The sequence below is a fragment of the Lygodium microphyllum genome, chromosome 6 (genome assembly GCF_053477565.2).
Source record: "Lygodium microphyllum isolate KBCC chromosome 6, Lygodium_microphyllum_v1.1.10, whole genome shotgun sequence".
Taxonomy (NCBI): Eukaryota; Viridiplantae; Streptophyta; class Polypodiopsida; order Schizaeales; family Lygodiaceae; genus Lygodium; species Lygodium microphyllum.
In genome coordinates, this window is record NC_141140.1 from 115,951,273 (window position 1) to 115,965,574 (window position 14,302).

Sequence of the window (14,302 nt, forward strand, 5' to 3'; positions counted from 1 at the left end):
ATATTGCTGTAGAATATTTGGGTAATCCTTCATGAATCTTTCATCTACCCACTGTGCATCTGTTGTGGGTAGATTCTTGAATTTTAGTAAGAATTTTCGTGTCACAAGGCCACTTCTCGTGGTTCAATCCTTGAGAAACAAAATCTTTTCAGGTTCCAAGAGTTGCTCTGTTTCTTCAACTTCTGGGGGATCTTCAGTAATGGGTTCCTTTGGTTCTGGTCCTATGTAAGGTTTTAGCAAACTTACATGAAAAGCATTGTGTATTTTCCAATGAGTAGGAAGCTCAAGTCGATAAGAAACTTCATTTATTTTCTCAATCACTTTGAAGGGTCCAAAGTATCTACTGGAGAGCTTTGGAAAAGATGAATTTTGACCAGAACCTTGTTTGAGCCTGCTTTTATCAAACTTTAGCAAGACATATTGACCTTTTTCAAAAGCCAAAGGTCTTCTTCGTTTATCTGCTTGCTTCTTTTGTCGCTCTTGGGCAACTTTGATAGTGGCTCGAACTTGATCCATTGCGGTTTTTAAATCTGAAGCAAACTCATCGGCAGCAAAAATCTTATCTTTAGTGCGAATAATTGGAGGAGGAATCACTTTACCCTGTACTATTTCATTTGGAGCTTTCCCTGTGGATGAGTGCACTGTATTGTTGTAAGCAAACTCCAATAATGGAAGATATTTCTCCCATTGTGACTTATGTTCACTAACATAAGCTTTCAACATATCCAAAAGAGTGAGATTCATCACCTCTGTTTGGCCGTCAGTTTGAGGATGAAAAGCTGAGGAGAACTTTAAAGTGGTTCCCAAATTCTCAAATAAAGCACGCCAAAAGTTACTTGTGAATTTGGAGTCTCTATCTGAAATGATCTCAGAAGGCATACCATGTAATCTGAAGATATGTTGAATGAAAAGTCTTGCAGCTTGTGCGGATTTCAATGTTTTATGACATGGAATAAAATGTGATTGTTTGCTGAATCTATCAATTATGACCCAAATCATATCATGACCTTGAGTTGTTCTTGGAATACCTGAGATGAAATCCATTGTGATAGATTCCCATAGATCTTTGGGCACTGGAAGAGGTTGTAACAATCCTGGAATCTTCTGCCTATCATATTTGGATTTTTGGCATACCAGACAAGCCTCAATGAAGTTATGTGTATCTTTTCGTAATGTTGGCCAATAAAAGTAGCGCTCAATTGTACTTAGAGTGGCTGCCCTCCCTCTATGCCCTGCATAAGGGGGTTCATGACTTTCTTTAAGCACCTTTTGTCGAATAGGAAGAGTGACACAAAGGCGATTGTTCATGAGAAGGTAACCGTCTTTGATGGAATAATCTGGATGAGAACCTCCTTGCTGTAAATTTGACCAAGTTGCTACAAAATCAGTATCTTCATCATAAGTATTCTTCATCGTTTGAAAATCTTCATGATGAGCCACTGTAATAGTTGCAATGCGAGGCACTCTAGAAAGTGCATCAGCAACTACATTTTGTTTCCCTGGAGTGTACATAATTTGAAAATGAAACATAGACAAGAAATTTTCCCATCTTGCATGTTTCTCCTGCAAATGCTCTTGAGTCTTGAAATACTTCGAGCTTTGATGATCGGTTTTAATAAGGAATTCATTGCCTAAAAGATAATATTTTCATATCTTTAAAGCATGAACCACTGCTAAGAGCTCCTTTTCATAAATGTCATACCTTTTATCCACATCATTTAGACGGCGGCTTTCAAAGGCTACGGCATGGCCTTCTTGATTTAGCACTGCACCAATACAATCACCGCAAGCATCTGCTTCCACCACAAATGGTTTTACCAGATCTGGAATGATAAGAACAGGTCCAGAAGTAAGAGCTGTTTTCAGCCTTGTGAAGGCTGCCTTCTCTTTTTCCTTCCATTGGAAAGAGATCTTCTTCTTTGTAAGGTCATGAAGTGGAGAAGCCATATGTGCAAAATGCTTGATGAAGCGGCGGTAATAAGAACATAAGCCAAGAAACGATCGCACCTCATGTACATCACGAAGATGAGGCCATTCTTGGATTATCCTGATCTTTTCAGGATCCATCTGAATCCCTTCAGAAGAGATGACATACCCAAGGTAATTTATTTTATGCATGAAAAATTCACTCTTTTTACCATTTACCAAGAGTTGATTTTGTTGTAGTAATTGTAGAACAATTTCCAAGTGTTGATGATGCTCCTCTTCATTCTTACTAAAGACAAGAATATCATCAAAGAAAGTACCGACATATTGTCGATGCTCTCTAAAGATGCGCTCCATCATTCGATTAAAGGTGGCTGGTGCATTGGTTAATCCGAAAGGAACCACCAAGAATTCATAAAGACCGTATGAAGTGCGGAAAGCAGTTTTGTGTACATCTTGTGGTATTACCCTAATTTGATAATAACCACTCTTTAGATCAATGCGGCTGAAAACCTTTGAGCCTCCTAGACGATCCAAAATGTCATCAATTCTGGGAATAGGAAACCGATTCTTCACAGTGATTTTGTTGAGGGCTCGATAATCAATGCACATCCTGAATGTGCCATCTTTCTTTTGAACAAGAAGAACCGGTGAACAAAATGGTGAGCTACTTGGCCTAATTAGCCCACGGTTGAGTAGGTCTTCGACTTGCTTTCTGATTTCTTCTTGTTGAGGACGGCTCACACGGTATGGTGCTATATTAGGAGGAGAACTGCCCGGGATAATATCAATATGATGGTCTTCTGGCCTTTCTGGGGAAGCTGATAAGGAAGATCTTCCGAAAAACAATCTTTATACTTTTCCAAGAGCTGAAGTTGCTCTTGGTTTTCAGCATTCATATTATCTTTTACATCAGTGACATAAAGCAGACAACATTGAACACAATCCTTAATTAGACTTGCATATGGCTTACCATAGGTATGGTGTCTCCAGAAACTCCAGCTTGGATCTCGTACTTCTTGCCTTTGTTGGTGAGTTCTACCTTCTTTTTCTGAGAGAAGATGGTTGAATCTACTCTATGATTCCAGGGCATGCCAAGAATCACATCGCAACCATCAAGGTCTCCGATACAGAAGGTATCTTCGTCACTATAGCCTTGAATTTGAAACTTGAGCTTGCCAATGTAGGGTATCACAGTCTTCACTGTGTCACCTTCATCAGCATTTAAAGCTTGGCGAACTTCTGCCGGAGTGTCCATCTCTTCGTTTTTTAATCCAAGCTCTTTAGCTAATTGCAAGGAAATGATATTTTCATTCGCCCCAAGATCTATCAAGAATAGTGCTTGCTTACCTTGCAACTGTCCCCAAGCTTTTAATAATTTGCGCGTCTCTGGAGTGTGAGTTGTGTTTGCAACTACATCACTGATAGCATTGAGTTTCACTAGCGACTTAGGCTTGTTGTCAAAAACCTTGATTTGTCCCTTGTTTGGACATTGCTTCGCTATGTGGCCTGTTTGTCCACATTTAAAGCACTTCCCTTCTTTCATGAAGCGTTGCTTTTCTTCTTCGGAAAGTTGCTTTGCTTGTGGGTATAGATTGGAGCGAAATTGAGGAGCATTAGGAGGTGCATAGGGCTTCATCTTCTTTTGATTTGATGGCTGCTTTTGCCACTGTTTTTGTCCTTCATTTGGGGCTGAATACTCCTCATCATCAGCTACTCTCTTCTTATCATTCTTTTGGAATGATTTGTTGCCATTGTGCTCCATTTCCCATGTCTCAGCATGGTCAATGAGTTCCCTGAGACTAGAACAATGATAATGATTAAGAGCAGTACGAAGTTTAAAATGCAAACCTCCTTGAAACTTCCTAAGCTTTTCCGAACTGCTGATCTTCTTGAAATGTTGGACCTTCAAAAGTAGCTCCCAAAATCTCTTGGTATAGTCACCAAGTGACTCATTTTTCTTTTGCCAAAGCCGATCCCATTCCATTTTGACATCTCTTTTGAAATGAACAGGAAGAAATTGGCTTTGTATAAGGCGAACAATGGACCGCCATGATTTTGGGGCAGCATGATCATATTCCAACCCCGTCCACCAAGTATGGGCTAAGTCGGTTAAATGTAAAGCTGCAAACTTAATCTTTTCTTTTTCTTTATACTTGTCACGACCATACAAAATTTGAAATTGACGAATAAACTTCAGAAGAAGATCAGGATTTCGGGAACCATCATACATACTGAACTTGATCTTCTTTTCAAGTTGAGATAGTGACTTAGTCTTCTTCTTCTTCTTATGCCTTCGTCCATGCTCGGATCTTGAGGTTGAAGATGATGAAGTGCTTGATGGGGATGAAGATGGAGACGAGGGTGAAGAATGTCGACGCCTTTGACGATGATGAGGTCTTCCACGAGAAGCGTGTGACTCTTCATTACTAGAAGAGGATCCATCAGAATAGGCGCCAGATGACTTTGAAGAAGAGGATGAGCTTCGACGCGATCTCTTTCTTTGTCTTGAAGTAGAATGGGACTGCCTCTTAGAAGTAGTTGGACTTCTTGATCGGCTCCTTTCATTGGTATGGCTTTGTCTTCTTGAAGTAGATGGGCTTCTTTCCTTGAATTCTTTGGGATTCTCAACTTTTTCTAGTTTGAGAAGTTGCTCACGAATTTGCTGATTCTCCTCTCTAAGACTTTGAATGGCTTGAAGGATAGCACTCGATTGATCCATTGAGACTAAAGAAAAAAAAATATATGCTCAAGCACTCAATGCAAGGGCTGAAAACAAACAAACTTATAGTTGTAAGCACTACCAGTGTTGGGGGTGAGAACCAAGCCAAAGCTCTGATACCACTGTAAACGCCCCGAACAACGTAGTACGCTTAACAATTATGATATTTGCTTGTTTTCGAGATTTAATATAAAAGAGAATGAACACTTAAAGCTGAAAATGAAAATTACTCACAAAATTACAGCCATGAAAATGTAAAAGTAATGGAGACAAGATTGAGGGTTGAAGATGGGCAACCCCCCCCGAAGGAATGCATTTCTGCTCAACCCAAGTCCCTTAGGGAAGAGCTCAGTTACAATCAACCTGAGAGTGAGAAGAAGTAATTCTCACTCTCACAAGATCATGCAAAGATGTACAAACGCACATGCATTATCTATTATGCAATGATAAGAACTGATTTCTTTACAGTATGAGAGAAGAAAAAGGGGAATTCAGCCTTTCTCCATCGTTGATCAGCAGTACATGGATAGAGCTTGCTTCTTGTAGCTAAAATGGAAGAAAGAGCTCAAGAAGGAGGTGCTATAATGAAGTTACAGGCTTGTTGTCTTCTAAAACAACAGTGATAGAAGAGGGAATATGGAGGAATTTGATAATGGAGAAGTGGGGGATGATGATGGGGATGGATGGGGCCAGTTTCTGGCTATCTGTGGGTGCTGTACATGATTTTACAGCAAAGAAAAATAATGCTCAATGAAGAAAAACGAGCTCTTATTTATAGGAGAGGGGAGAGCTAGTACAAAAGGGGAAAGTGGAGTAGCACAAGACAAGTGTCCAGCCACATGTCATGAGATGTGACAAGTGGTGGGACACTTGGAAACTTGTGTGACAAGTGTCTTGACACTTTTCTCTTCTCTATGGCCTTCCTTTTTGGGTTGAATATTGTCAAGAATAGAAACAACCAAATTTAGTAAGCACAGTCAGAGTACAGAACTTACTATTTTTAGAATGACATCCCTATTTTTTAGGACTAGCATTTTTAGGCTAATTCGAGGCTCCTAAATTTTAGGGACCTCCTAAAATTTAGGAATCTCCTAAAATTTAGGGACCCCCCCAATATGGGTATCATATGAAAGCTTTTTCCGTGTACATCGCAAAAATGGTATCCGAATCTTCATGTGACTTTCCTATGCAAAGAAATGTGCATTTCAAGCTTTCAGTCCACACATGCACATTATACAAGCATTTCATGATCATGCCATCTTGTTGATTGTAACTGTTTGTTCTGGTGGATCTAGCCCACACTTCAAGGCATCAATCCTTTCTGTGTGCAAGTCTAACCCTGATATGCGTGAGTTCTAGTCACAGGCGCCCAATCGGGTCATATAGGTGGAAGTGTGAACTATCTTTTCTCTAACCCACCGCGTGGGTCCACCATAACCTGTGACCACTCATCAGTGGCCAGCTCCAATGCACTTTTCTTTATATCTAATTAGTGCAAAGGAAATACATTTAATAAATCATTATATAGACAAATTAATGAAAAAGGATACAAATTCTGTTTCTATAGAGTTGTGACAAAATGAAAGGTACATCCTCAAGGTTTACAATGATTGAAAAGCTTGATATCCCTAGTCTATGATGAGAACGTGGAAGAGGAGAATGAGGAGGATTCAATCTAATCACCCCTCTTAAGACCCCCAATTTGGTGTTTTTAAGAACACCCACAAACCACTTTCCTAATATCGGAATCGACAAGTCAAGAAACATCCCAAATGTTTGTGGCTTGTGCAAGAGGCATGGTGAGACAATGAAGAACCTTCTGTAGACTGCCTAAGGTGCATGGCCTCTAGAGTGAGCTCAAGAGGTGGGTGGAGGCAAAAGGTTTTTCACAATCCCACTTCAATTTAAACTTTTTGGAGGCAATGTAAACCAAGGCTCATTGCAAATCTAAAACATGACCAAGGCTACTGCAATACAAGCCATTTGGTGACACAAAAAATAAATGATTTGGCAAGTCTTTGTTTCTGTCCTCTTTGGACAAGCTATCTTGCAAGAATGTTTCAGTGAACTTCAAAGGTCTATGTAAGACTGGCTCTATATACAAAGCAACCTTTAGAACTCTCAAGAAAGTTGGCTACATTACACCAGCTAAGCCACATCCCCACCTTGATGTAATTAACGTAAATATTGTACTATTATTAATACATAACATTATTTTTAAAAAGTAAACACATGCCAACGACACCCTAAATCCACATTTTAAGCCATTTATCACAACATTTGGGCCATTCCACCCTCACCTTATAAAGAAATAAATTCTCAAAATGGAAATAGATTTTTCAAATACATGAGGAATTAATAGATTTGGTTTTATAGATATCATCACCATCCAAAAAGATCACACCATATTTCAAAGACAACACAAAAACATTTTCAAACAATTGATTGCATGTGCAATATGCTATAAATGATGCAATTTAGTCTTACACAATCCCTGCACATCCAGAGAATATAATGACATTACAACTAGCCCTAGATTTTGTTATTTTAATTGCATGCCACAACTACCATTTCAGTTAGCCTTGAATTGGGTCCAGCTCAATTAAACTTGAGATTAAAGTTCTCCCTAGCTATACATGAACTGTGCCTCACTCAAAACCTTGAGCCGAAAAAGGAATGGAACCCAGGCCCAGGTGTAATTGAACCAGAATGCGAAACTTTTTCAGAATCCAACCTAAGTTTATGTTTCATTGCAAGTATTTGTCAGCAGCATGTGAAAAATACTCTTAAGAAATCACTATTTCCAAGGCAAAGAAAAGCTTCCACAACACACGCCAGCATACAGTCACTGTTTTTTGTACAGAGCTTCTGCAGAACAGTTGTGGTGACCCTTATGTCACTAGTCAATGTCAATACAAAATACTATATACACTGACGGACATTTTTCTGGCTGAGGTATCAGATGGTAATTTGTACAAGTGTCATGCAAAGGGCCTGGTGAGCCAATGATACGCCCACAGGATGCATCAGGCATAGAGCTGCAGATCCTTTTGATCAAACAGCACTAAATGTTCAAAGCAAACTTTTTTAATTTCCACACTCCCCAATTTTGAAAACCAACCACACAACAAGACATAAACCAATGTTAGCAGAAGACGCATAAGTTCTACTGTCTTGGCTAATTGGCGCACATGAACAAGAGATCAATGTAGGCACACCTAGTGTTCTACAGTCAGATTAATACCATACTCTCTACTTATGTTTAGAAAATACATTTGGGCCTTCTCCAGTAGACCTGCATGCATACATGCATTAAGCAGACTTGTTAGCATAACCAGATTTGGTTTTATACCTTCCTTTAACATGTTTTCAAATGTCTTGAAAAGATTTTCAGTCTCTCCACACTGTGCATACCCTGTGATTAGTGCACTCCATACGACAACATCTCGATCTGGAAGCTTGTCAAACACCTCTTGTGCTTTCGCAAGCAAACCATATTTGGCATACATATCCACTAGTGCAGTGCCAATATATATATCCTTTTCCAATAAACCCTTTCGAGCAACATCAGCATGTAAATCTTGGCCCTTGTCTATGGCTCCTGCACTTGTACAAGCTTTTATTGCAGAAGCATATGTAACTGCATCAGGTGAGATGCCCTGAAGCTGCATCTGTTCAAACAAACTCAGTGCTTCCTCACCACGTCCATCTTGTACATATCCTGCAATCAACATGCTCCATGTAATTACATCTCGAAGTGGGAGGCTGTCAAAAACTTCTTGTGCTTTTGCAGGCAAGCCACACTTGGCATACATATCGACCAATGCATTGCCTACAAAAATGTCATTTTCCATCAAACCCCCTGTTACAATGCTCGCATGTATTGCTTGGCCTGCACCTACAGCTCCTAGACCACCACAAGCTTTCAGGATGGAGACGAAGGTGACTGCATCTGGGCAGACACCCTCCACTTGCATCTGCCTGAACAAGTCGAGAACGTCATTTATTCGACGATTTAGGGTGTAACCTGTGATCAGTGCATTCCAAGAAACAACATTACGAAGTGGAAGGTTGTCAAAAACTTCCTGTGCTTTTGGAACTGCACCACATTTGCAGTACATGCTAACAACAGCACCACCAGCAAGCTCATCATTTTCCAGCAAACCTTTTCTGACAGCATCATCATGTACTCTGGTACCTGTTTGCAGGTCTTTCCGCTGTGCACAGGCTTTGAGCAAGCCCATGAGAATATGCCGTTTGGCATAGCCTTGGCTTTTCTGGTAACATAGGGTAGCCGGATCCTCTGCTGAGTCAGGCAATGAACGGTTATGGATCCCGTACTCATCACTGTTGTAGTGCTCTTCTCTAGCGGATGTGTCTGCAGACAGATCTCCTTTTCTCCTCAGCTCCACCTGAACCCAAGAAGGATTGTACCGGCCATTGATCCATAGAAGCTCCTTGGTGACTTTATGCTTGAAATCTGGGGACCTAGGACCGGTCTGAGCGTATGCATGAGACATCAGATAAGGAAAAAATAAGACAAACTCCCACTATAATTCCCGCATCGAACTACAACAACAGAATGAGCTGCTACAAGGGAGGGATCGCATACCTAGCAAAGTGCAAATGGGGCGGGAGGCTGCCGGCCCCAGGGCCCCCCACCCCCAACCGCACCTAGCTAGCTATGTGATGCCTCCTGAGCTTCTGCTCAGGATGTTGAACCCTATAGGGAAGACCCAGGCCAGCAGCCCTCCACCCCCAACCGCATGCGGTGCCTTCCCAGCAGAAGCTCATGACGTTGAGCACTCTATGGGAAAACAATGGAAGAAAGCCCCTTTTCTCCAATTCTTGTGGTGATAAAGGGGAGAGAGAGAGAGAGAGAGAGAGATGAAACCTGGTTGAGGACTTACTTTGCGGTCGCGCTTGTCCCAGAATTGGGAGGGATCCCTGAAATACTCCTTCCACAGGAGTTCTGTCCTGGCTGCTGATCTTGGGTGAGGGGGACCTTCTAATGCTGCTGCGTCTTCTTGTGTCGTGTCCCCTTGTTGTTTTCTTCGATTGAGTCTGCGCAGGAGAGCTTCTCGAGGGCAAGACGAGATAGGGAGCCCGCGACGCAAGCGTATCATGTCTCGTCGTTACATGCTTCGTATTTCCGGTGAATATGTAGCACTGCTACACTCTCGGGGTTCACAGTCCAAATGTTTTAGCCAGCCACATTTACTGAGAAACCATTTTCCCTTCACCACCAAATCTCCTCCCTGAGTGGACCTTAGGCATTGGAATTGGAACCCCTCGGCTTGTGAGCCTACATATCAGAAGCAGAACTACGACCAGTTACTCTAACTAATCCATGAGGTCTTCTGCAAAGAAGGCTACAGCAAATTACCTTTTGAGACACAGCTTGAGCAAAGACAAATGAAACCCCCAAAGAGCTAATGATGAAGTCTCAAATGATGCGATCATATGCTTTATCAATTCATATTCACCAAAATGGATCTTTCATTACTGCAACATCCGTGGGGGTAGTGCCTTGATCCTCAAGGCTAACACTGTAGCCATCAATTTGTATGACAAGTTCAACCTCTTAAAAAACCCAACAGAATTCTACCGAGTGTCATCAATGCCCAGGGATTTTCCATCCTTCATCCTCATCAATACATCGTGAACTTCCTCTTCATTAATTAACTCATTACAACATATTCCTTCACATAATTTAAATAATCTTTGAAAAAGTAATTACAAACAATGGTGTTTCCTCGTATCTTCTCCAAGGTACAATGCCCAACCTACATTTCATCCCTTACAATGGGGCCCATATCCAAAGCACCTAAATATATGTGTCTTATTCTAAAGGAAACAATCTATATAATCCACACTTTATCTAGAATAGGGTCTTCCAACATCTACAAATGTTAGGCTACGAATATTTCTATCTCTATTTTAGGCCTAGCATGGGGTTTAGGGCCTCCTTGACCCACATGATGACATAGGAGCTAACCTTGCCTTCCATGGTGACCTTCTTACTACTCAACCTTTGTCCAATATATCAAGCAGTGCCCTCATAGGTCTATTTGCTTCACTGGTAGTTTTGCAATGCCATCATGGAGGCGATCCACTTGTGCATCTAGCCCTTGTTTGATAAGCCTTAAAATGAATATAAATCTCCCCCTTAGGGGATTTTTAGAGTTCAAACAAAAACAACCTATTTCCCATGAGAAAATCATATCTTTTCCAAAGCCAACAACATAGCACCTTAGTACTTCGAAACAAGTCTTTTTGTGCATTCCCAATAAAGATAACAAAATCATAAGTTCTCTCTAAAAGAGAATAACATCTTATCATGCACATTCAATCCCATTATTGTAATACAATGCATAAATATTCAAGGACTACATTCTTTCTTATCTCACCCTAGGGTTACTAAGTTACTAGTAGTTCCTTCCCATATTTTGAATCATAACTTGATGACTTAACAGCCTAGTTATTTTATCCTTCCAAGATTCCCTCGGTTAACTTCTCAAGTTAAGGCCTAGCATAGACATCTCTCTCTCTCTCTCTCTCTCTCTCTCTCTCTCTCTCTCTCTCTCTCTCTCTCTCTCTCTCTCTCTCTCTCTCTCTCTCTCTCTCTCTCTCTCTCTCTTTCTCTTTGATTCTTAGGTTTCCCTTTTTGACACCAACGCTACTTTGCAGTAGCTTCACACAATGTTGCTACTACAAAGCGGCCTAGTGTTCCTTGCATGCGAAGCACACAAAGAATGCTAATTTCACATAAAAGAGAAAGGTGAAACTCCAAAAGAAGTCCTATAGCTTGCAAGGACACATGGAATTTGTAAGATCGAGATGAAATATTGAAATAATATCACAAAATACCCTACTTGTTGCTGCTTGACATATTAGTGCTAATAAATTGATGATTTGAGCTTGCATTAGGTCCAACGAGCCATTTAGAAAATGAGGGCTGCTAAAGTGATGGCTCTTACTGAGCTATCAGTTTTACATGATAATGTAGGGCTAAAATAGTGTTGCTATTGTGTGGCAAAGTAGTTATAAGTATTGACATATTTTAAGATAGATCATCATGGCATACAAGCCATTTAATTGGACCACCATTGGTTTCTTCTCATCACTCACATGCATTTCCTTTTAGGCTCCCAAATATAGAAAAAACAACAAGCTTTTGAAACTTGTGTTTGTCAACTTGGGGGATTCTTACATCCATAGTTTTGCAAATGTACATTTAAACTAACAAGTTCCTAATCATAGAAAATGTTGAAGAATCAAATGCCCACAAAATGCCCAATTTTTTGTGCAAATTTTATTAGTCCCCCATCCTTTGTAACTTTGCAAATTGACGCTCAATCAACAACAACAAAATCTTTAATACTTGGGGTCCATTACATAATTTTCCCCCTTACCATAAGAAGTTCCAAGTTATTATATGCAATACAATGTCCATAGAAAACATATTTGGTAGATTAAATAGTTATTCCCATAATGAATTTTGAGGCATCTTTGAATAGAATTACATGTAATTGTCATTTTTATCATTGCTATTTTTACTTATTTCCAAGATTACAAACTTTCTCCTTGAAATTTCAAAGATTTTTTAAAGAACTTGTGATTCATCTTACATTAAATTGTAATTTTTTGTAAAGCATAATGTGCCTCCAAGTACACAACAATTATTGTGAGGGGCATGTTACCAACAACATATTACACATATATTAAGTTTCTTTTTGTGTGCATGATTTCCAATCCTAAGGATGAACCAACATGCAATTGCTCCCTTTCTATATGGCTTGTTTTACAGGACCTTTAAAAGCTCTCTTATAAAAAATGAAAAAGGAGAGAAAGTGAGGAAAAGAGAACTCCATGCATACCACTAAACTTCTCATAAGATATGTTATATCACCTAAGAGTACATATCAACCATTAATAGTAAGGCCTTTAGGGACAATGCTTGCATAGAGCCCATGTTTCACTCCCCACTCTCTCTCTCTTTTACAAGGGAAACATGGTCATGCCCTAAATCAAACTAGTCATGCTTGCATTGTACCCTCGAGGCTAGCTTGCATGTCATCTTGAGTACCATCCCACACTTAGTTTACGAAAGTGTGAAATGAAATAGAGTAGGTTCAACCCCTTTGTTGTGGCATAGTCACATAAAGTTCCCTTAAATGTGATTAGCTTGGGTTTAAAGTGTGTTGTACAATCTATAATTTAATTAGAACAACCTATCAATCAATCAGGTCCACTCATCCATAAGATGGGGTCAATGAGACCAAACCCACCCACTTTCCACCCTTTCACCCAACAAACTTTAGTTGTATTAGTAATTTATGCTACCACACTATTTTAACATACACAAATCTTCTCTTAATTAATATGTTACATAGGGTTGTTTACAAGATTCCTTAAGCATAACATATCATCAATCAATTCACAAGTTTTCTTTCACTAGAAAATAAAAAGTTTTCGCTATGTAAAGACCACCAATTCCATTGGCCAAAAATCTATTAGTAATTGAGGATGTGAGCTCCTAGTCACCACCTAGATAGGCCCTAAGAGACCACAAAACCTCATCCTAGGTAGCTAAGAAAGTAAGAACTAGCCAATAATCCTCCTCAGACCTAATACTCGACCCTTTTGCTCCTTTGAGGGTGTCAAATACTAGGATTAGGATACATTCACTACTATCCCATTCCCTTGAAGCTAGATGGCTTTTAATTGATGTGGCTCACTCTTAACGGCTAGACTGTTTTCCCTCAATGGCCATAATAGTCTAAGGCTAAAGGAACATCTCAACTACAACACAACTAATACATAGTAATGGTCCTCACTAGATTTATCAACACAATGAAGGAGCCAATAGGAAGCAAGAGCAAGACAAATCCATAGCAACTAGGTATGCTATCAAAAGAATTTAGTAATGCAATTTGGTAAAAAGTGAGAGTATGTTTCTCCCTTGAAAATTGTAATATCTCTTGGATTCATAGATATGGAATTATAATTCCTATTCATTTATGCACAAAAGACTTCATAAGGCACTTAGATCCACAAGCAAGTATGTTTGATATGTTATAACTAGAAAGCTACTAGCATCTAAAAGAGAGATTATAAACTTGAGAGAAGCCAAAAGTTGAGGCTACATGCCCAAGAAACCTATGTATATAATATTTAGAATCTCTCAATCTTGTGTGTGTGAACCTTTGAGATCTTGCTTCCACCATTGAGAGAGAGAGAGAGAGAGAGGCTCTTATTTTCTTCTTCTTCTTCTCATTTTATATTGCATGGTGTGTAGAGACGTCCACTTCTTGCTTGAGAGAAAGAGATTGAGAGAGTGAGGGACCAAGAAGGGGAAGCTTCTCCTTTATTGCATGCTTTTCTTTCTTGGAAGCATTGGAGGTGAGTGGATTGGTTTTGCACATCGATGGATTGAAAGCTCAAGAAGCTGCATTTGTATTTTGAGTCCATCAAGCTTCTTGTTAGTAGCACAAAATGAGAAATGAAATTTTAGTAAGTCTACTAAAACCTTTGAATCATTTATCTTTTCTTTCATTCATGGGGATTGAGTGGAGAGGTGTAAATGATTTAGAGGTAGATTATATATTGATAATGTGAGAGGTAGCCTAAATTGCAAAGGAGCATGAGCAT

At 39.7% G+C, this 14,302-nt stretch overlaps 1 protein-coding gene across 1 annotated transcript; it reads right to left on the reverse strand.

Annotated features, from left to right (window-relative positions):
* Nucleotides 1-7,244: 7,244 nt before the first annotated feature.
* Nucleotides 7,245-10,175, reverse strand: LOC148035002 (pentatricopeptide repeat-containing protein At2g13600-like). The gene is made up of 3 exons (XM_087679915.1): nucleotides 10,035-10,175; nucleotides 9,559-9,953; nucleotides 7,245-9,147 (listed from the first exon to the last, which is right to left on the reverse strand). The coding sequence occupies exons 2-3, from the start codon at nucleotides 9,772-9,774 to the stop codon at nucleotides 7,867-7,869; spliced, it is 1,497 nt and encodes a 498-aa protein (XP_087536041.1). The 5' UTR covers nucleotides 9,775-9,953; nucleotides 10,035-10,175; the 3' UTR covers nucleotides 7,245-7,866.
* Between the last annotated feature and the right edge of the window lie 4,127 nt (nucleotides 10,176-14,302).